This window comes from Giraffa tippelskirchi, chromosome X (assembly GCF_054371585.1).
Source record: "Giraffa tippelskirchi isolate mGirTip1 chromosome X, T2T-mGirTip1v1.2.pri, whole genome shotgun sequence".
Lineage (NCBI taxonomy): Eukaryota > Metazoa > Chordata > Mammalia > Artiodactyla > Giraffidae > Giraffa > Giraffa tippelskirchi.
The window spans coordinates 85,209,514-85,230,576 of record NC_137289.1 but is presented as its reverse complement, the minus strand read 5'-3'; the positions used below and the strand labels follow the sequence as shown (position 1 = coordinate 85,230,576).

General features: G+C 34.8%; 1 protein-coding gene across 6 annotated transcripts in view; it reads left to right on the top strand.

Annotated features, from left to right (window-relative positions):
* The window catches only part of CHIC1 (cysteine rich hydrophobic domain 1), a 47,352-nt gene extending 26,900 nt beyond the window's left edge, over positions 1-20,452 (top strand). For 2 of the 6 annotated variants that reach the window (XM_081566926.1, XM_081566929.1), the window contains 3 exons: positions 16,095-16,151; positions 16,392-16,451; positions 17,760-19,299. In XM_081566926.1, the coding sequence (XP_081423052.1) occupies positions 16,095-16,151; positions 16,392-16,451; positions 17,760-17,810 (168 nt within the window). In that variant the 3' untranslated portion in view covers positions 17,811-19,299. Of the gene's footprint in view, positions 1-3,844; positions 3,878-16,094; positions 16,152-16,391; positions 16,452-16,560; positions 16,610-17,759 lie in introns of all 6 variants that reach the window. The other 4 variants (XM_081566925.1, XM_081566923.1, XM_081566927.1 and 1 more) reach the window with 4 other exon arrangements.
* The last annotated feature ends 611 nt before the right edge of the window (positions 20,453-21,063 follow it).

The following is a 21,063-nucleotide window of genomic DNA, read 5'->3' as shown; positions in this document are numbered from 1 at the left end:
AGGATTCTATGGCTACATGATATATGAAATAAAGGTTTTCACTTAATCATTCTTATATTTACCACAGTGATATTACATCAATTTTCAGGCCTAAGCATACTACCATCCTTAAATTTGAAATTGCTTTTAACATTTACCTTTGTTTTTGCTATAATATTTACTAAATTGAAAGGGATGTTCAGAGGGAAGGGACTATTATCTCAGGCTTACAACATGAACCAATAATGTTGTTTTCCTTATGATTTCTAATTTAATTCCATTGTTATTGGAAAAGATACTTTGTATGATTTTAATCTTTTTAAATTTATTGAGGCTTATTTAGTGGCATAACATATAGCCTACCTGGAGAATACTTCATGTACGCTCAAGAAGAAAATTGTATTGTTGTGGGGTGGAAGATTCTATATATGCCTGTTAGATCTAGTTGTTTCACAGTGTTGTTCAAGTCCTGCCTTTCTTTATTGATCTTCTACATAATTGTTCTATCCAGTATTGAAAGTGGGGTATTGAAGTCCTAGCTATTATTGTAGAACTGTCTGTTTCTCCCTTCAGTTTTGTCAGTTTTTGCTTCATGTATTTTGCAGATCTGTTGATAGTTATATATGTTTATAATAGTCATTTCCTCTTGAAAGATTTTATTTTCATCACTATATATTGTTATGGAATTGTGTTCCCTCAAAAGTCATATGTTGCAGCCCTCCCCTTTAATCTGATGGTATTTAGAGGTGGTTGGTATTTTGGCCCTTGGAAGGTAATAAGATTTAGATAAAGTCATGAACATGGGGTCCTCATGGTGTATTAATGCCCTTATAAGAAAAGATCAGAGAGCTGCTCTCTATCTCTCTACTGTGTGAGGATACAGCAAAAAGGAAGTTGTCCATAAGCCAGGAAGAGTGCTCCCATAAGAACTTAACCAACCATGTTGATACTCTGATCTAAGACTTCCCATACTTTAGAGATGTTGTTTAAGCCACCTAGAATATGGTCTTTTGTCATAGTAGCCTGAGTATATTAAGACATATGCTGTGGTACATATACACAATGGAATATTACTTAGCCATTAAAAAAAATACATTTGAATCGGTTCTATTGAGATGGATGAAACTGGAGCCCATTATACAGAGTGAATTAAGCCAGAAAGAAAAACACCAATACAGTATACTAATGCATATATATGGAATTTGAAAGATGGTAATGATAACCCTATATGCGAGACAGAATAAGAGACACAGATGCATAGAACAGTCTTATGGACTCTGAGGGAGAAGGTGAGGGTGGGATGTTCTGGGACAATAGCATTGAAACATGTATATTATCATATGTGAAACAGAACACCATTCCATGTTCGATGCATGAGACAAATGCTCAGGGTTGGGGCAATGGGATGACCCAGAGGGATGGGATGGGAAGGGAGGTGGGAGGGGGGTTCAGGATGGGGAACACATGTAAACCCATGGCTGATTCATGTCAATGTATGGCAAAAACCACTGCAATAAGGTAAAGTAATTAGCCCCCAACTAAAATAAATAAATTTATTTAAAAAAATAAAAAATAAAAAAGACATACGCTGAGTGTCTTTTTCTCTTGTAACTTTTTTTTAGTTAAAATCTATTTTGTCCAGTACTATCTACCCCCAGTCCCCCCCTTTTTTTTGGGTTACTATTTACAATGGAAAGTCTTTTTCTGTCCTCTCCCTTTCAACCTGCTTGTGTCTTGAATCTAAACTGAGTTTCCTGTAGATTCATGGATCATATTTTAATATCCATGCTGCAGATCTCTCCCTTTTAATTGAGAGTTTAATCTATTTGCAGTTAGAGTCATTAATGATAATGTATTAGTTTGCCACGTCTGCCTTAATAAAGTACCACAGCCTAGGTGGTTTAGACAACAGAAATGCATTTTCTCGCAGTTCCCGAGGCTGTAAGTCTAAAGTCAAGGTTTTCGGAAAGCTGATGCTTTTTTTTTTCCTGAATCTTCTCTCCTTGGCTTATAGATGGCTGTTTTTCTCCCTAGGTCTTCATGTGCCTTCACCTGGTACCCTCTATACATGTCTGTGTCCTAATCTCTTTTTATAAGGACACTAGTCATATTGGATTAAGGCAAACCATAATTTTTGGGTTTCCCTCGTGACTCAGATAGTAAAGAAAATGCCTGCAATGCGGGAGGCCTGGGTTCAATCCCTGAGTTGGGAAGATCCCCTGGAGGAGGGCATGGCAACCCACTCCAGTATTCTTGCCTGGAGAATCCCCATGGACAGAGGAGCCTGGTGGGCTATAGTCCATGGGGTTGCAAAGTAGGACACGACTGAGTGACTAACCCACAAACACTAATTATCTCATTTTAGCTTAATTACCACTTTAAAAACCACATCTCCAAATATAGTCACATTCCCAGGTACTGGTGATTGTGACACTTGAATATATGAATTTTGGGGGCACATAATTCAATCTATAACAGATAAGGGAGGATTTCTGTCATTTTGTCTTTCTTGTTTTCCATGTGTCATATTTTTTTTATACTCACTCCATTACTTCCTTATTTTATATTTAAATGATTTTTCTAGTGTGCCATGTGCCTTCTCATTTCCTTTTTTGTATATATTTTTAGCTATTTTCTTATTTGTTACCCTGGGGATTATAACTAATATATTAAACTTGTAACACACTAGTTTCAATTAATACCACTTTAACTTCAATAATATACAGATTCTGCTTATGTCCATGCACATACCTCCCCATATGTGTTGTTATCACAAATTACATCTTATATATTATGTATCCTTTAATATATATTTATAATTATTTTATACATTTGTCTTTTAAATCATATAGGATGAAAATAGAAATTTCAGAATAAAAACAACAATATTGGCTTTTATATTTATTTATTCAGTTTTACTAATGTTCTTTATTTCATCATATAGCTTGAGTTATTGTCTAGTGTTCTTTCATTTCAGTCTGAAGGACACTTTTTATCATTTCTTACAGACAATTCTAATAGCAGTGAACTCCCTCCGTGCTTATCTGGGAGTATCATAATTTCTCCTTTTTTTGAAAGGATAGTTTTGTTCAGTATAGAATTCTTGAATGACATTTTTTTTCTTTTAGCACTTTAAAAATGTCATTCTACTTCTTCTGAACCTCATGGTTGCTGATATGAAATTGGCTGTTAATCTGACTGAAGAGCTCTTTGTACATAAGTTGCTTCTCTATTGCTGCTTTCAAGATTTTTCTTTTTGTTTTTGGCTTTCAAAGGTTTGAATAAAGTTTCTATCAGTATGGGTCTCTGAGTTTATCCTACTTGGAATTCATTGAGCTTCTCAGTTTTCCTTTTTCTGTGTGTGGACTCATATTAATACCTGGTGTGCTGTGGTTTCAGCCTGAGAAACTCCCCACAGTATTTCTTATATGGTAGGTCTGTAGGCAGTGGATTCTCTCAGTTTTTATCCAAGAATATCATTTCATTAGTACTTTTTATAGATAATATCTTAATTAATAGACTATTTTTGAACAGTTTTAGGTTTACAGAAAAAAAAAATTGAGAAAAAGCAAAGTTCCCATGTACCTCACTCACTCAATTCCCAATTTTCCCTGTTATTAACATCTTGCTCTATTGAAGTACAATTGTTAAAACTGATGAGCCAGTATTGACACATTATTATTACTAACTGAAGTCCATAGTTTACATAAGAGTTCACTCTTCATGTTGTACATTCTGTGGGTTTTGACGATGTATAATGATATGTACCCATCATGTATACCAATATACTTTGGTATGTTAACCTTGTATCCTGCAACCTTTCTATAATTGCATATTAATTCAAGGAGTTTTGTTGATTTTTCAGGTTTTCTACATAGACAATCATGTCATCTATGAAGTAAGATAATTTTTATTTCCTCTTTCTCAATATGTATACCTTTTTTTCTTGTCTGATTGCATTACCTAGGGCTTCTAGAATGATATTGAAAAGCAGTGGTGAGAGGGAATATCCTTGCCTTGTTCCTGATCTTAGTAGGAAAACTTTGAGTTTCTTACCATCAAGTATGATATTAACTGTAGGTTTTTTGGTAAGATGTTCTTTATCAACTTGAAGAAGTTCCTCTATTCCTAGTTAGAATTTTTATCGTAAATGAGTGTTGTATTTTGTCAAATATTTTTTCTACCTCTGTTGATATGATTATGTGATTTTTCTTTTTTAACCTTTTGATGGGATGGTTTACATATTAATTGATTTTTGAATGATGAACCAGATTTGCATATGTGAGATAAACCCACTTATTGTAGTGTATATTGTTGTATTTCTTTGCTAATGTTTTGTACAGGTTTTTGCATCTATGTTCATGAGAAATATTGGGTCTGCAGTTTTCTTTTCATATAATACCTTTGTCCAGTTCTGTAATTAGGGTAATACTGGCCTCATAGAATGAATTAAGAAATATTCTCTCTGCTTCTGATTTATGGAAAAGATTGTAGAGTGCCATGTCCAGCACAACAGGTGAGAAAGACCTGAAACAGGAGTGAGCACATAATGAAAAGACAGACATATAATTTGGCAAGCGAGGAGTCAGGGGGCCCTCTTGCTCTCCATGGCAGGAAGACAAAATGACTCCTTTCAGCCCACACTTTTATTGGCAGAAGTCACACGAGCTCACTAGGGAATATTGGGGAGTTTGATTAGTGCAGGCTCTGCTGTTGATCAGGAATATCTTGTTTTGTTTCCATGGAGATGGATGCAGGGGTAGGCAGTGAAGTGGAGCAGAGAGCAGGTCCCACCCCAAGAATGTCTGTTCGGCATACTTACTAGGACAATCACAAGGGCACAATTTGCTGCACCCTCAAGTCTTGTTTCTGCTCCACCAGGCTGCAACAGTGGAGCACTAGTATTTCTTCCTTAAATGTTTGAACCCATCTGGGCATGATGCTTTCTATTTGGGGAGGTTATTAATTATTGACTCAGTTTCTTTAATAGGCATAAGCCTATCAAGATTGTCTATTTCTCCTTATGTAGGCTTTAGTAGATAGTGTCTTTCACATAATCAGCCCCTTTCATCTAGCTTATCAAATTCATGGGCATAGATTTGTTAATAATGTCCCTATATTTTCCTTTTAATGTCCATGGCTTCAGTAGTGATACCCCCTATTTCATTTCTGAAACTTTGTAACATTTTTCTCTCCTTTCTTTTTTTTTGTAGTTAACCTGGCTAGACACATATTAATTTTACTGATCTTTCAAAGAGCCAGTTATTTATTTGTTGACTTTTCTCTATTGAAGTCCTATTATTAGTTTCATTGATTTTTACTCTAATTTTTATTTTTCTTCTTACATTAGTTTGCTATTTTTTCCCCTAAGGTGCAAGCATATATATGGTTAATTCAAGGTATTTCTTCTTTCCTAATATATACATTCAGTGCTACTGCTTTTACTGCATCCCACAAATTTTGATAAGTTTTGTTTTCATTTACATTTAGTTCAAAATGTTTTAAAATTTCTCTTGAGATTTCTTCTTAGCCATGTGTTACTTAGAAGTGTGCTGTTTAATCTCCAAGGGTTTGTGGATTTTCCACTATTTTTCTCTTGTGGTCTGAGAGCGTATACTGTATGATTTCTGTTCTTTGAAATCTCTAAAGATGTGTTTTATGACACACAGTGTGGTCTGTCCTGGTATATGTTCCACCTCAACTTGAGAATAATCTATCATTTGCTGTTGTTAGATGAAGTAGTCTGTAGATGTCAAACATATCCAGTACATCAGTAGTGCTCTTGAGTTCAGCTGTGTCCTTACCAACTTTATGCCTACTTGATCTGTTTCTGATAGAGGGCTATTGAAGTTGCCAACTATAATAAGGGACTCCTCTGTTTCTCCTTGCAGTTCTATCAGTTTTTGCCTCACGTAGTTTGATGCTCTTTTGTTAGGCATAACTTCAGTCACTCAGTCATGTCCAACTCTTTGCAACCTCATAGACTGCAGCAAGCAGGCCTCCCTGTCCATCACTAACTCCCGGAGTTTACTCAGACTCATGCCCATTGAGTCAGTGATGCCATCTAACTATCTCATCTTCTGTCATCCCCTTCTCCTCCTGCCTTCAATCTTTCCCAGCATCAGGGTCTTTTCAAATGAGTCAGTTCTTCGCATCAGGTGGCCAAAGTATTGGAGTTTCAGCTTCAACATCAGTCCTTCCAATGAACACTCAGGACTGATTTCCTTTAGGATTGACTGGTTGTATCTTCCTGCAGTCCAAGGGACTCTCAAGAGTCTTCTCTAACACCACAGTTCAAAAGCATCAATTGTTCGACGATCAGCTTTCTTCATAGTCCAACTCTCACATACATACATGACCACTGGAAAAACTATAGCCTTGACTAGACGGACTTTTGTTGGCAAGGTAATGTCTACTTTTTAATATACTGTCTAGGTTGGTCAGAACTTTTCTCCCAAGGAGTAAGCGTCTTTTAACTTCATGGCTGCACTCACCATCTGCAGTGATTTTGGAGCCCCCAAAAATAACATCTGACACTGTTTCCACTGTTTCTCCATCTATTTGCCATCAAGTGATTGGACCAGATGTCATGATCTTAGTTTTCTGAATGTTGAGCTTTAAGCCAACTTTTTCACTCTCCTCTTTCACTTTCATCAAGAGGTTCTTTAGTTCTTCTTCATTTTCTGCCATAAGTGTGGTGTCATCTGCATATCTGAGGTTATTGATATTTCTTCCAGCAATCTTGATTCCCGCTTGTGCTTCGTCCAGCCCAGCGTTTCTCATAATGTACTCTGCATATAAGTTCAATAAGCAGGGTGACAATATACAGCCTTGACGAACTCCTTTTCCTATTTGGAACCAGTCTGTTGTTCCATGTCCAGTTCTAACTGTTGCTTCCTGACCTGCATACATATTTCTCAAGAGGCAGGTCAAGTGGTCTGGTATTCCCATCTCTTTCAGAATTTTCCACAGTTTATTGTGATCCACACAAAGGCTTTGACATAGTTAATAAAGGAAAAATAGATGTTTTTCTGGAACTCTCTTGCTTTTTCAATGATCCAGCGGATGTTGACAATTTGATCTCTGGTTCCTCTGCCTTTTCTAAATCCAGCTTGAACATCTGGAAATTCATGGTTCACGTACTGTTGAAGCCTGGCTTGGAGAATTTTGAGCATTACTTTACTAGCATGTGAGATGAGTGCAACTGTGTGGTAGTTTGAGCATTCTTTGGCATTGCCTTTCTTTGGGATTGGAATGAAAACTGACCTTTTCCAGTCCCGTGGCCACTGCTGAGTTTTCCAAATTTGCTGGCATATTGAGTGCAGCACTTTCACAGCATCATCTTTCAGAATTTGAAATAGCTCAACTGGAATTCCATCACCTCCACTAACTTTGTTCATAGCGATGCTTCCTACAGCCCACTTGACTTCACATTCCAGGATGTCTGGCTCTAGGTGAGTGATCACACCATCGTGATTATCTGGGTCGTGAAGATCTTTTTTGTACAGTTCTTCTGTGTATTCTTGCCACCTCTTCTTAATATCTTCTGCTTCTGTTAGGTCCATGCCATTTCCGTCCTTTATTGAGCCCATCTTTGCATGAAATGTTCCCTTGGTATCTCTAATTTTCTTGAAGAGATCACTAGTCTTCCCCATGCTGTTGCTTTCCTCTATTTCTTTGCACTAATCCCTGAGGAAGGCTTTCTTATCTCTCCTTGCTATTCTTTGGGGCTCTGCATTCAAACGGGTATATCTTTCCTTTTCTCCTTTGCTTTTTGCTTCTCTTTTTTTCACAGCTATTTGTAAGGCCTCCTCAGACAGCCATTTTACTTTTTTGTATTTCTTTTTCTTGGGGATGGTCTTGCTCCCTGCCTCCTGTACAATGTCATGAACCTCCGTCCATAGTTCATCAGGCACTCTGTTTATCAGATCTAATCCCTTAAATCTATTTCTCGCTTTCACTGTATATTTGTTAGGGATTTAATTTAGGTCATCCCTGAATGGCCTAGTGGTTTTCCCTACTTTCTTCAATTTAAGTCTGAATTTGGCAGTAAGCAGTTCATGATCTGAGCCACAGTCCGCTCCCAGTCTTGTTTTTGCTGACTGTATAGAGCTTCTCCATCTTTGGCTGCAAAGGATATAATCAATCTGATTTTGATGTTGACCATCTGGTGATGTCCATGTGTAGAGTCTTCTCTTGTGTTGTTGGAAGAGGGTGTTTGCTGTGACCAGTGCGTTCTTTCGGAAAAACTCTATTAGCCTTTGCCCTGCTTCATTCTGTACTCCAAGGCCAAATTTGCCTGTTACGCCAGGTGTTTCTTGACTTCCTACTTTTGCATTCCAGTCCGCTATAATGAAAAGGACATCTTTTTTGGGTGTTATCTCTAGAAGGTCTTGTAGGTCTTCATAGAACCATTCAACTTCAGCTTCTTCAGTGTTTCTGGCCAGGGCATAGATTTGGATTTCCATGATATTGAATGGTTTGCCTTGGAAACGAACAGAGATCCTTCTGTCGTTTTTGAGATTGCATCCAAGTACTGCATTTCAGGCTCTTTTGTTGACTATGATGGCTACTCCATTTCTTCTAAGAGATTCTTGCCCACAGTAGTAGATATAATGGTCATCTGAGTTAAATTCAGTTAAGAATTATTATGTCTTAGGAAGTTGACCCTTTATCATTATGTAATGTCTCTATTTCTGAATATTTTCCTTACTCTGAAGTCTGCTTTGTTTAAAATTACTAAAGTGACTCCAGCTTTCCTTTGATTAGTATTACTATGGTGTATCTTTCTCCATCTTTTTACTTACAGTCTCTGTATGTCTTCATATTTAAAGTGGTTGTCTTGTAAACAGCACTTAGTTGTTTTATTTCTTGATCCCTTCTGACAATCTCTGTTTTTTAATTGATATATTTAAAGTGATTATTGTTATAATTTGACTTATATTTACCATGTTTGTTACTGTTTTCTATTCATTGTTCTTTGTTCATATGTTTGTCTTGCAGTCTTTTTGCCTTTTGTTTAATTATTTTTGTATGACAGTATTATTTATCTTCCCTTACTATATCACTAATCCTACTTTTTAATCTTTTTAGTGGTAGCTCACTAAAGAGAGTTTGCAATATATATATATATATAAAACCAATCCAGGTCCCCTTTCAAATAACACAGTACCACTTCCCAGGTAGAACAATTACCTTATTACAGAATATTTCCAGTTCCTCCTTCCCATCCCTTATAACATTGCTGTCATTCACTTTCTTATCCATAAGCTATAATAATGGAATACATTATTGTTATTAACAAACTGCTATTAGATCAGTTGAGAATAGAAGAAATAAAAGGTTTTATTTTGCATCCATTTGTTTCTTCTCTAACACTTTTTTTTTTTCAAAGTATTTATTTATTGGCTACATGGCATGTGGGATCTTAGTTCCCTGACCAGTAATTTAACCTGCACCCTTTGCATTGGAAGCACAGAGTTTTAACCACCAGACTGTCAGGGAAGTCCCTAACACTCTTTCTTTATGTAGATCCAGACTTCTTACTCGTAGCGTTTTACTTGTTTCCATAGAACTTATTTTAACATTTCTTGCAAGGAGGGTCTAGTAGCAACAGAGCCCCTTAATTTTTTGTGTTAGTCTTTATTCTCCTTGATCTTTGAAGAACAGTTTTGCTGGGCACAGATGGAATTCTAGGTTGGTAGTATTTTATTTTAAAACATTAAACATTTCTTTCCACTTTTTTCTTTGCATAGTTTCTAAGGAGGTGTCTAATATGACTCTTATCCTTGCTTCTTTATATGTAAGGTATTTTCTCCCCTGGCATCTTTGAAATTTTTCCTTGACTTTCTGTAGTTTGAATATGAGATTATTAGGTATAGATTTTGGAGTATTTATCTAGCTTTGTTGGAGAAGGAAATGGCAATGTACTCCAGTATTCTCGCCTGGAGAATCCCATGGACAAAGGAACCTGGCAGGCTACAGTCCATGTGGTCACAAGAGTCGGGACACAACTTAGCGACTAAACCACTACCACCATCCAGCTTTGTATTCTGAGGTTTTTCTATCTATGAGTTTGATGCTTTTCATTAATTTGGGGAAATTTTGTTGTCATTATTGCTTTAACTAATTCGTCTCCTCTTTTCTGTCTTTACCTTCTGATATTTCTATTATGTAGGGCTTCCCTGGTGGCACAGAAGTAGAGTTTATATTATGGGTCTATTGCTTCTTTTGTAATTGTCCCATAGTTCTTGGATATTCTGTTTTGTTTTTCTTTTTTCTTTTCTTTTTCTTCTAGTTTTGTAAGTTTCTACTGATATGCCTTCAGTCTTCATTGGTGGTTTCTTCAGCCATTACCAATCGTTGATGAGCCCATCAAAGGCATTCTTCATTTCTGTTATGATATTTTGGCTCTCTGCCATTTCCTTTTGATTTTTTTCTTATAGTTTCCATTTCTCTTCTAACATTATCCATCTATTCTTTCATGTTGTCCACTTTTTTTTATTAGAGCATGTAATATATTTATTGTAGTTGATTTATATTCCCAGTCTGATCATTTCAACATCTCTGCCATTTCTGAGTCTGATTCTAATGCTTGCTCTGTCTTTTCAAACTTCTTGTCTTTTAGTATGACTTCTGATTTTTGTTTGAAAGCTATACATGATGTCCTAGGTAAAAGGAACTGAGATAAATAGGCCTTTAAAGTGAGATTTTATTCTTTTTGTTTGACTGTGTTTACTGCTTACTGTAGCTGTTAAAGGGCTTCCCAGGTGGTGCAATGATAAAGAATATGCCTGCCAATGGAGGAGACATGAGTTTGATCCCTGGGTCGGGAAGATCCCCTAGAGTAGGAAACGGTAGTACATGCCAGTATTCTCACCTGGAAAATTCTATGAACACTGGAGCCTGGAGAGCTACAGTCTGTGAGGTTGCAAAGAGTTCGACACAAATGAGCACACATGCACATAGCTATTAGAAATCGAAGGCTAAACGTTTCTTGGTGTCCTTGTTTTTGTCTGGCCTATTTTCCTTGGATTTCTCTACAGACTTCTTAGATATCATCTGAGATGCACAGTTCTTTTAGTTGTATTCCTTGTATTATAATGCAGAAGCTTTATTGATGTAGTGGTAAGGTGCTGGGGAAGGAGGCTTCCCTGGTGGCTCAGTGGTAAAGAATCCGTCTGCCAATGCAGGAGACACAGGTTCAATCCCTGGGTTGGGAAGATCCCATATATAAGGAAATGGCAACACACTTCAGTATTTCTGCCTGGGAAATCCCATGGACAGTGGAGCCTGGCGGGCTACAGTCCATGGGGTTTCAAAGAGTAGGACACAACTTAACGACTAAACAACTGGACATGTTCTATAGTATTATGTCTAGGCTTAATTTTTTTATTGAGCCTGTGCTCCTGGGCTGTACCCTACAGAAGTGCTTCTCAGGTTTTTTGTTGTTTTGTTTTCCCCTTTAGGTGGGACAGGAAAGCTAGAGGATGCTAGAGTTGTGTAGTGCCTTCTCCAAGATTGGTTAGGCTCTAGTAATACCCCAGTAGATTAGGCTCTGGTACAAGAGTTTCTCTGAAGAGCAGGCTTTTCTAAGAAGAACAGAATGTTCTGGGCATATTGAAATGTGACTGACTGTTCTTCTCTTTCTCCTGCTGGAAGGATGAGGGGATTTTTCTGCAATCACTGTGAGAACCTGATAGGTCTCCTAGTAATAAAGTCATAAAAGTGTGGGAGTCTCCACCAAGACTGGACTCCTTTGGAATTTTGAACTCTCAAACTTGTCCCCACTGAGCTTTCAACAATCCGTCAATTAAAGTTCAGGTATTGATATCAAATGAACAGCAACAACAAAAATTGCTATCCTAGTCCTAGTTCCCACCGAGTTTTCCTCTTCTGCATTTCTACTCTGGTAACTTATGCACAAGGTTTCCAGTTTCTCCAGATCTTCACCAACATTCACTATTTTCCATTTTATTGATAATAGCCACCATAAGGAGTGTGAAGTTATATCTCACTGTGGTTTTAATTTGTATTTCCCTAATGACTAGTAGTGTTGAGCATTTTTACATTTGCTTATTGACCAGTTGTATATTAGGTACTTTGCCCATTTTGTATGTAGCTTGTTTAGTTATTTGTTGTTGCGTTGTGGGATATACATATATATATATACATTCTTGTTATTAATTCCCTATCAGATATGTGATTTGCAGATATCTTCTGCCATCCTTTTGGCCTGTGCTTTCAGTGTCATATCTAAGAAATAATTGCAAAATTCAGTGTCATGAAGATTGTCTCCTATGTTTTCTTCTAAGACTTTTGTGATTGTCATTCCTATGTTTAATTCTTTGATCCATTTTGAGTTAATTTTTGCATATGGCATAAATTTAAAATTCAACTTAATTCATTCACATGTGGATATCTAGTTTTTGCAGTATTTATTTAAAAGTCCTTTTTCCCCATTGAATGGTTGTCACTCTTGTCAGAAATCTGTTGACTGTTTATTTGAGGGTTTGTATCTAGGCTCTCTGTTCTATTCCATTGGTCTGTATGTCTATCTTTATGCCAGTACTCTATTCTTTTGGTTATTATTGCTTTGTAATAAGTTTTAAAATCAGGAAATGTGAGTCCTTTATATTTGTTTCTCATTTTCAAGATTTTTTGGCTAGTAAGAGTCTTCTGGGATTCCATGTGAATTTTAAGATGAATTTTTCTATTTCTATATAAAAAGTCACTGGGATTCTAATAAGGATTGCATTGAATCTGTGATCATTTTGGATAATATTGTCATCTTAACAACATTAAGTCTTCCAATTCATGAACATGGGATTCTTTACATTTATTTAAGTCTTTAATTTCTTTTAGTATCATTTTATAATTTTATGTGTACAAGTCTTGCCTCCTTGCTTAAATTTATTAAGTATTTTCTTCTTTTGATACTATTGGAAATGTTATGTTTTCTTAGTTCCTTTTTTGAATTGTTTACTGCTGTTATATAGAAATGCATCTGAATTTTGCATGTTGATTTCATATTCTGAAATGTTCCTAAATTTGCTAGCTAGCTCTAACAGGGTTTTTTGTGGATTCTTTTAAGGTTTTCTACACATAATATAATGTCACCTTCAAAGAGAGATAATTTTATTTCTTCCTCTTTGATTTGGATGACTTTTATTTCTTTTCTTGCTTAATTTCTCTGTCTAGAATTTCCAGTAATATGTTGAATAGAAGTGGCAATCATTGTCTTCTTTCTATCTTAGAGGAAAAGCTTTCAATCTTTCACCATTTAGTATGATATTAGTTGTGGATTTTTTCTTAACCTAAAGCCAGGGAGAGTGGAATCTGCTAATATTCCTCATCTCTCATATCTACCCAAAATATGTCTGCCATAGGACGCTGGGAAGATAGCAACTGCCACTCAGTTGTCAGAGCAACTGTAACAGCTCACCTACAACATAGATGTGTACCAGAAAGAGGGACTGCATTCTTTGCCAACTATCCTGCCTATTTTTCAGAAGCTGTGGGTAGGGAAATAGGTGCTGCTCTCCTGACATCACCCACTTGATTTAGGCCTTTTATTGCACAGAACTGTGGAAAATGGGATCTACCTATTTTCACTGTCTGCCCAAACTAACCAGAAGAACTGTTCTACTCCAGGTATCTGGAAGATGTGGAAACTGCCTTACAGTCAAGCAGTTCTTCCACAAGGCAGATATGAGTATAGTGTCTAGCTCCAATACCAAGGCTTCCTACTGTTATTACTTATTTTCCGTAGATTTTGTTGAATAACTACTTCTCAATCTGTTGTAAGCCCTTTGATCAATCTCTAGAACATTTGAATGATTGTACTTGGTAATACTGATAAGCTTAATAGTTGTCTCTCTGGGGAAGAGATTTCCCTAAGGTCCTCACATTGACATTCTGGGTGGACTCTTACTATCTTGATGTTATATTTGACACATAAAAACTTTTAATTTGATTAAGTCAAATTTATCTTTTAAAATAGTCTTGCTTGTACTTTTTATATCATATCTTAAGAGGGCTTTGCCTACCTCAAGATTTAAAAGATGTACTCCTGTGTTTTCTTCTAGTTGTTTTAATGTCTCATTTCTTATGGCTTGGTCTTTGGTCCATTTTGAGTTAATTTTGTGCATAGTGTAAAATATGGGTCCTTTTTTCTTTTGGCTATCTGTATGTTGTAAATGCTATTATGTGAGTCTTATAACTCATGAATATATATATAAGATATTTTCCATTTATTTACCTCTTTTGAAATTTATTTTAGCAGTGTTTTTTGTTCTTTGGAGGTTTTTTTTTTTTTTTTTTTTTCTGGCCACACTGTGCAGCTTACAGGATCTTAGTTTCCCAACCAGGGATCCAACCCAGGCTCCTGGTAGTACAGAGTCCTAACCACTGGACCACCGGGGAATTCCCTGAGCAATGTATTTCAGTTTTCACTTTACACATCTTATACTTCTTTTGTTAAATTTATTCCTAAATATTTTATACTTAAATCTGTTGTGAATAGGGATAAATTAGGAGGATGGAATTAACATATAAAAAGAAAACTCTATTGTGAATGGAATTAATCTTTTACTTTCTTTTTCAGATTGTTCATTGATAGTATATAGAAATAAAATTGATTTTTATATGTAAAAACCTTGTATTACTTTTCTGTCTAGCATAACAAATTTCCACAAACTTAATGACTTAAAACAACACTATTTTATTAATTCAAAGTCAGAAGTCTAGGTACAGTGTGGCTTAATTGGGTTCTCTTATTCACAAAGAGTCGGACAGGACTGAGCGACTTCACTTTCACTTTTTTTTTTATTAGAATCGTACAAGGCCAAAATCAAGGTGCTGGCAAAGCTGCATTCCTTTCTGGAGATTCTGGAAAAGAATTTACTCCCAAGCTGTTTCAGATTTCAGAAATTATTTCCTCCTTAGACTATGTGACCTTTCCATCTTAAAGCCAGCAATGATGGTTCGAGTACTTCTTGTGTTTCAGACCCCTCTGACTATTCTTCCATCAGCTGGAAAAAATTCTCTGCTTTTACAGGCTCATGGAATTACATGGGGTCTGCCAAAATAATCTAGAATAATCTCCCTATTTTAAAGCCAAATGATTAATAACTTTAATTACAACTGCAATGTCCCTTTTGCAATGTAGTATAACATTCACAGGTGTAACTCCAGGAAGTGAAGATCATGGAGGCCAGAATTCTTATTTATTAGTTCAAGTAGTATTTCAGTGGATTCCTTAGGGTTTTCTCTATACAAGATCATGTCCTCTGCAAATGAAGATGGTTTCATATGTTTCCTTTCCCAATTTGGATGCCTTTATTATTTTTGTCTAATTGCCCTGGCTGTAACATCTATATGCTGTTGAATAAAACTAGTGGGAGGAGACATCCTTGTCTTGTTCCTAATCTTAGGAGGAAAATATTTAGTCTCTCTCCATTTATTGTGATTCCCTGATGGCTCAGATGGTAAAGAATCCACCTGCAATGCAGGAGACTCAAGTTCAGTTAAAAATCAAAAATGCCTAACAGTCTTTAATTTTAATGTTTTGGAATATTTTGCAAACTTTTCTTATTCCTTACAAAATACATGCACTCGAAATGAGAAACTCAGCCTCTGTCCTCCTGTTTACTACAGTGCTGCTTCTCTTGTTTTTCCTCTAAATACAGATTTTTCAACTGCCTGATTTTGTACTTCTTTTCAGTGGAAATTCTGATATGTGTTGGTTTGTTTTACTCAACTTGTAGACCTTGACTACTGTTTGCCAGGTATTATGCTAAGAACTCTGATAGGAAAACATTTGATGAGTAATCAGATTAGCTTGGCGCATAGTATATGTATATTAAAAAACTAACCTTGTGAAAAGATAGACGAAAGTCTAGATTTAGGTTCATAAATGGACTACTAGCAGTACTGGTAATGTTTTTATATAGTCCAGTTAATGGACTCACAACACAGAGTAATTTGTACATATTTTGTTTTGAAAAGAAAAAGCAAGAGGAGAAAATAATGGGATGTTGCAAGTAAGCAGAAGAATATACACATAGTTTACAAAGCTCTTCATCTTGTGACAAAGTCTTGATTCTTTCTCTTAGACCAGAAGATCAATTCAGAAGTTGTTAGAATGGGAAAATAACAGATTGTATCACAAGGTAAGAAAGTTTAAGCAAATAAGTATTCCATTCATATTTACATTAATAAATTGAAAAAATGGAAAATTTTCAGGCCACAAAAGCATGGATTAGAGAGTACTCACTTTTAATATATATTCTTTACAAAGTATTTTTAAAAGTATCTTATTCCTGGATTGTTGTTCAGTGGTTTATTCAAATGTGTAGGTAATAATTGGTATAAATTGTTGTTAAAATTCTTAACAAACTTTACCTTCTTAGCTTGCTTTGCACTGGAAGTTGACTAAAAGGAAATGTGAAACTAGCAATATGATGGAGTATGTAAGTATGCAGTTATCTTTAATTGCATATTTTTGGATTCCATCCTGAATGTTACATTTTACTGTATTTATCATTTGTCACATCTTCTTTCTACTTTTTTTCTTCTCAGCTTGAACTTTTGTCATTTGGAACATAGAGGTTTCCTTCCACATTTTTAGGTTTGTAGCCAACATAAAATATCTTGAAAGCTGACAGTTATTTACATCTTAGAAAAACTTTAGCTAGTATACTCAGATGAAAACATGGTAAAACCTTAATCTTCTAACACAGGTACAAACCATAACACATGTTGATGGGCACAGATGAACAAATATTTCTAAATGTAATCTTGTCAAAACTTACATAAAATAGGAATTGACTTCTGGGTTCATATTCCTGGCTTTTATTTTTCTTAGCTGATATTTATTAATAGCTTTCAGTGAAGAAACTATAGATTCTAATTTTTTTAAACTGAAAGATCTACTGTCTTAGTCACGACACATAAAGTCACATATAGCCAATGTGACAAATTGAGTATCATTAACATTCAAAAGAACATGAAATGTAACCAAAGTTTAAGTTGCTGACATGTAGTATATATTTAATAATAAACATTCCATTTCTGTTTCATAAGTAAGGATTATTATGTATCTTTCTCCACTTTGAATAGTTTTGAGGATAATGTGCAAATGACTACAAATCTAAAATTCTCTGTAGGTTAAATCTTGTATAAACTATTGTAACTTTATGTAACTTTATAAATATATCGTTTTTATTTCCAAACCTTTTTAAAATTAAAATGTTTTAATCAATCCATTTGAACACTATTTTTTACAAAATAGCTTCTAAAAGATAGTAATACTCAACCAATATCAGCTGTTTTAATTGATCAATATATAAATGTAATATAAATCAAGGTATTTTTTTCTAATCCTAATCTTAATAAATTTTGTTAGAGATTCTAATTCTAATGAAATTCGTATCCTTTCCATTTAATCCCTTCCACTTCGCTTCAAAAAAAGGGAACCAAGGGAAAATGGGAAAGACATTAGAATATAATAAGGTTTGCTTTTTTGTTAACTAGTTACTGTAAATCAAATAAGAAAAACTATCAGCTATAGTAAGTAATTCTGTTTTCCAGTTTAATTGCCAATGTAATGATAACTTGTGGTAAGTTCCTTTTGTAACTGTTTTATATATTTCACTCGCTGTATAGTATAAGACCACAACATAGTCCTGTGAGAAATGCTTATAGACTTTTGGGGTTATGTATAAGTTACAGCAAAGGAAAAGTTTGTCAATATATTCTTGTTTATTTTTCTTTTACAGGTAATACTAATAGAATTCTTACCAAAATATCCCATATTCCGACCTGACTGAGGGATTGTATTCAGTCGCTTCTGTTTTACCTGTCATTTCCTACCCTTAGTGCCTTGTAGATGAGTTTGGAATGAAGACGGTCTCCTTTGCTGTGTTCAATTTATTCTTTATAATGGTAGAGTATTCTCCTCACACTTTTCATTTGTGTTGGTTTAAGAAGAAATTTTGCACATCCTTTCTGTTGTTAAATGAGGCTTGTATTTTGCACTGTCAATTTTTAAATAAATGCACACACACGTGTGTGTGTGTGTGTGTGTGTGTATATATGTATATATATATATATATAGTTGCCACTAAATATAACATCAGTGCAGGTGTTTAAAAAACAAAAACATGTTCTGAGCATGCTGCCTTATAATTTTCATACTTACTGTTTCTAAATATGCATCATTTTTCTAGGCTATCTAATGCTCTGTAATCCCTTACTGAACATACATAAATAAGCTTTTGGTAGCTTTTAGAAATGGTTTCACTCTTACCTGCTTTTAAAGGACATGCAATTAATAGCACTGGTTTTGTCCTGCACTTTGCTTACTTATCACTTATGTTAGTGGAAAAAATATTTAAACTCCTAAAGACCTGTAAATATTGTTTCTTTGCATAAAGTAAAAAAAAATGTGATATGCCATGGTTTACAGAATGTACTGTTATTCTTAATGTATTGCCAACAATTCTGCATAAATTTTAATGTGAATGAAGTTTGCAAGCATCCTTTTGAATGTATAGATTATTAACATGCTGTATTATGGCAAAGCCATAATAAGTATGTTAAAAATTTCAGGTGTGGGCAAGATGACCCTTTGTAATGAGAAGATTAAAATTGAAATCATTGTCTGAGATCTTCTGCATTGCACCTGAAACCAAGAACCTTATTTTTTCCATTTAGTTCAGTACATCCCATTTTGTCCTCCACTTACAAGAGAATTCATGTGACATCTGACACATTTCACAACCTCAGTCTCCTCATTTATTTCCCTTTATGTATCTTTTTCTTCACTTGGAAATACACAGGATTATGACCTTTAAGGAGTATCTCAAGTTTCAGATGTTTTAGGAAGTATCTAGACCCCACCCCCAGGAAAGCCACTGCTAACCCCTTTCTGGAGTTATTATGATCCACTTTGAGAAAGAGAGAGCTAATTGAAAAGCTCTACCTAAAGTGGCAGATTCATAATTGATTAAATACTCTTAATCCTCATTTGGGGGATCTTTTGTAAAGGTATGGGTATTATTAATGAGGAAAGATAAGAATTGAACAAAAATATTTTAGTTTCTAAATTAACCACACATGCAGCCTTTTCATTGGTATGTGCATATTTCTCTATTTCTCTTCACATTGGAATAAGAGCAGACACTCTTAATTCTTCTAGAATTTGAGTTTTTAACATAATGAAAGCTTTACATTGCATTAGTTCAACTGCAAACTTATGCCTGTATGCAGACACTATTTGTAATTCCTAGTGCTAAAAATAAAAGTAAGACTGAATAATATTTTATTTATTATTTTAGTCTTATTGCTATTAGTTAATTTTTTTAGGAAAACATTCATCTCAATGAAGAGAGCAATCATTTTTTCATACAAGGTCAAGCCTTTTAAAGCCACTTTTAAAATTTATGCCTAATTTGAAATCCACAGTCCTGGACCAATAAAAGAAGAGGGAAAAAGAGATTTTTGATATGTGATTACAATTGCATGAACAACTTTTTCACCTCTCTCTGTAGAACCCTGTTACCCTCATGCCACCCAGAATCTCTAACTTTTAATATATTGTATGTGCCTGCAAATATCATTTGTCTGTCTGCTGCAAAATTGAAGGTGCATTTTTATAGACAAAGTGGAAACCTCTGAAAATGTATACCAAATGTCTTGTTTTATAGATAAATTTGGGGAAAAATTGTATCTGTGGTTTATGTTCCAGCTAGTATCATCAGGTTTATGTTTCAAATTGTGATAGTTTAATACCAAAATTGATTTCCAGCATAATACAAAATTTCTAATTATCACTGATAGAATAATTACTTTGAGTCAACCCTTATAATCTCATTTTTTTTCCTGTAAACTTAGAATTTGGCCATATGATGGTCATAGTAACTTTTTCTGCCCTGTATAGATCACACTTGTTTTGCTCAAAGAACAGCAGGAAGTGGTGAATTGTTTCTGTAAAACAAATATTGAGACAGGAATAGAGTGCGCCTGGAGGTAACAGAGTATATAATTCAAGTTACAGTAGTATTTATCATAAAAAGCATTTACCAGCATGTGTAAACTTAATTTTAAAACCTATTCTAATAACTCTTAAATTTATTATCTTATTATTCATTATGCTGATTGACTTATTTTCTTGAACTACTTAGAAAATACCCAGTTTTTTTTCTTTCTTCTATGACTGCTTTTTCAAGCTCTTTTCCTTTGGAGGGGACTGATTAACAGTTGAGTATTTTTGAGCCCTTTAAGAGATTTGTTGTCTTTTCAATGATATTGGCAGCAGTGAATGCTGAAATGACAGAGTACACTGTGGACATGAATTTCTCCCTCACTGACTTTTTTTCTTATATCCTCCGGATAGAACATGTCAAGTTAATGAAGTATTTTTGTGCCAGTTGTTGTTAGATTAAAGAAATAAATTTGAGTTTTCTTTGTTATATAATATTCATTTATGAAACCTGCTATGGATGTTTCCAGAGAAAATAACATGTATCTGCTGAAGTATATAAATCTTACAAAGTTTTGAGGTTACAAATTAAAACTGTTCCTCCTCTGACTTTCCATTATGCATCTCCACCCCCATAAATTGTGTATAAAATGAAATAAGCTTTAGCATTTTTCAGCTACTCTTTGATTCTTTCTACCCTCTATATTAATCTAGGAAGAAACCATTGTAGTCAAATGTTAGAAGTAGATGGAGAAGTGCCTTGTCATCTTTGAATAAAGATAACATTTTTATGTTGAAGGAAGCAGAACAAATGAATTGGTAAATCATTACATTAAAACCATCCTTTTCAGCTAAGTATAATATAAGAATATTTTACTAGTATACTGTATTTCTTCTATTTCTTATTTAAAGCCTATTTCCTGGGTTTTCCCCAATCGTGAGATATATTAGTGACAAAATATTACAGAACAGAAGTACCAGTCACTTATAAAACTAGTATAATTCTAATGCTAGTGAACATGTAATGTGACATGGTCCTGAAAAAACAATAGTCTTTGATTGAAGCTCTCCTAAAGCCTACTGAAGTATTTAACACACAC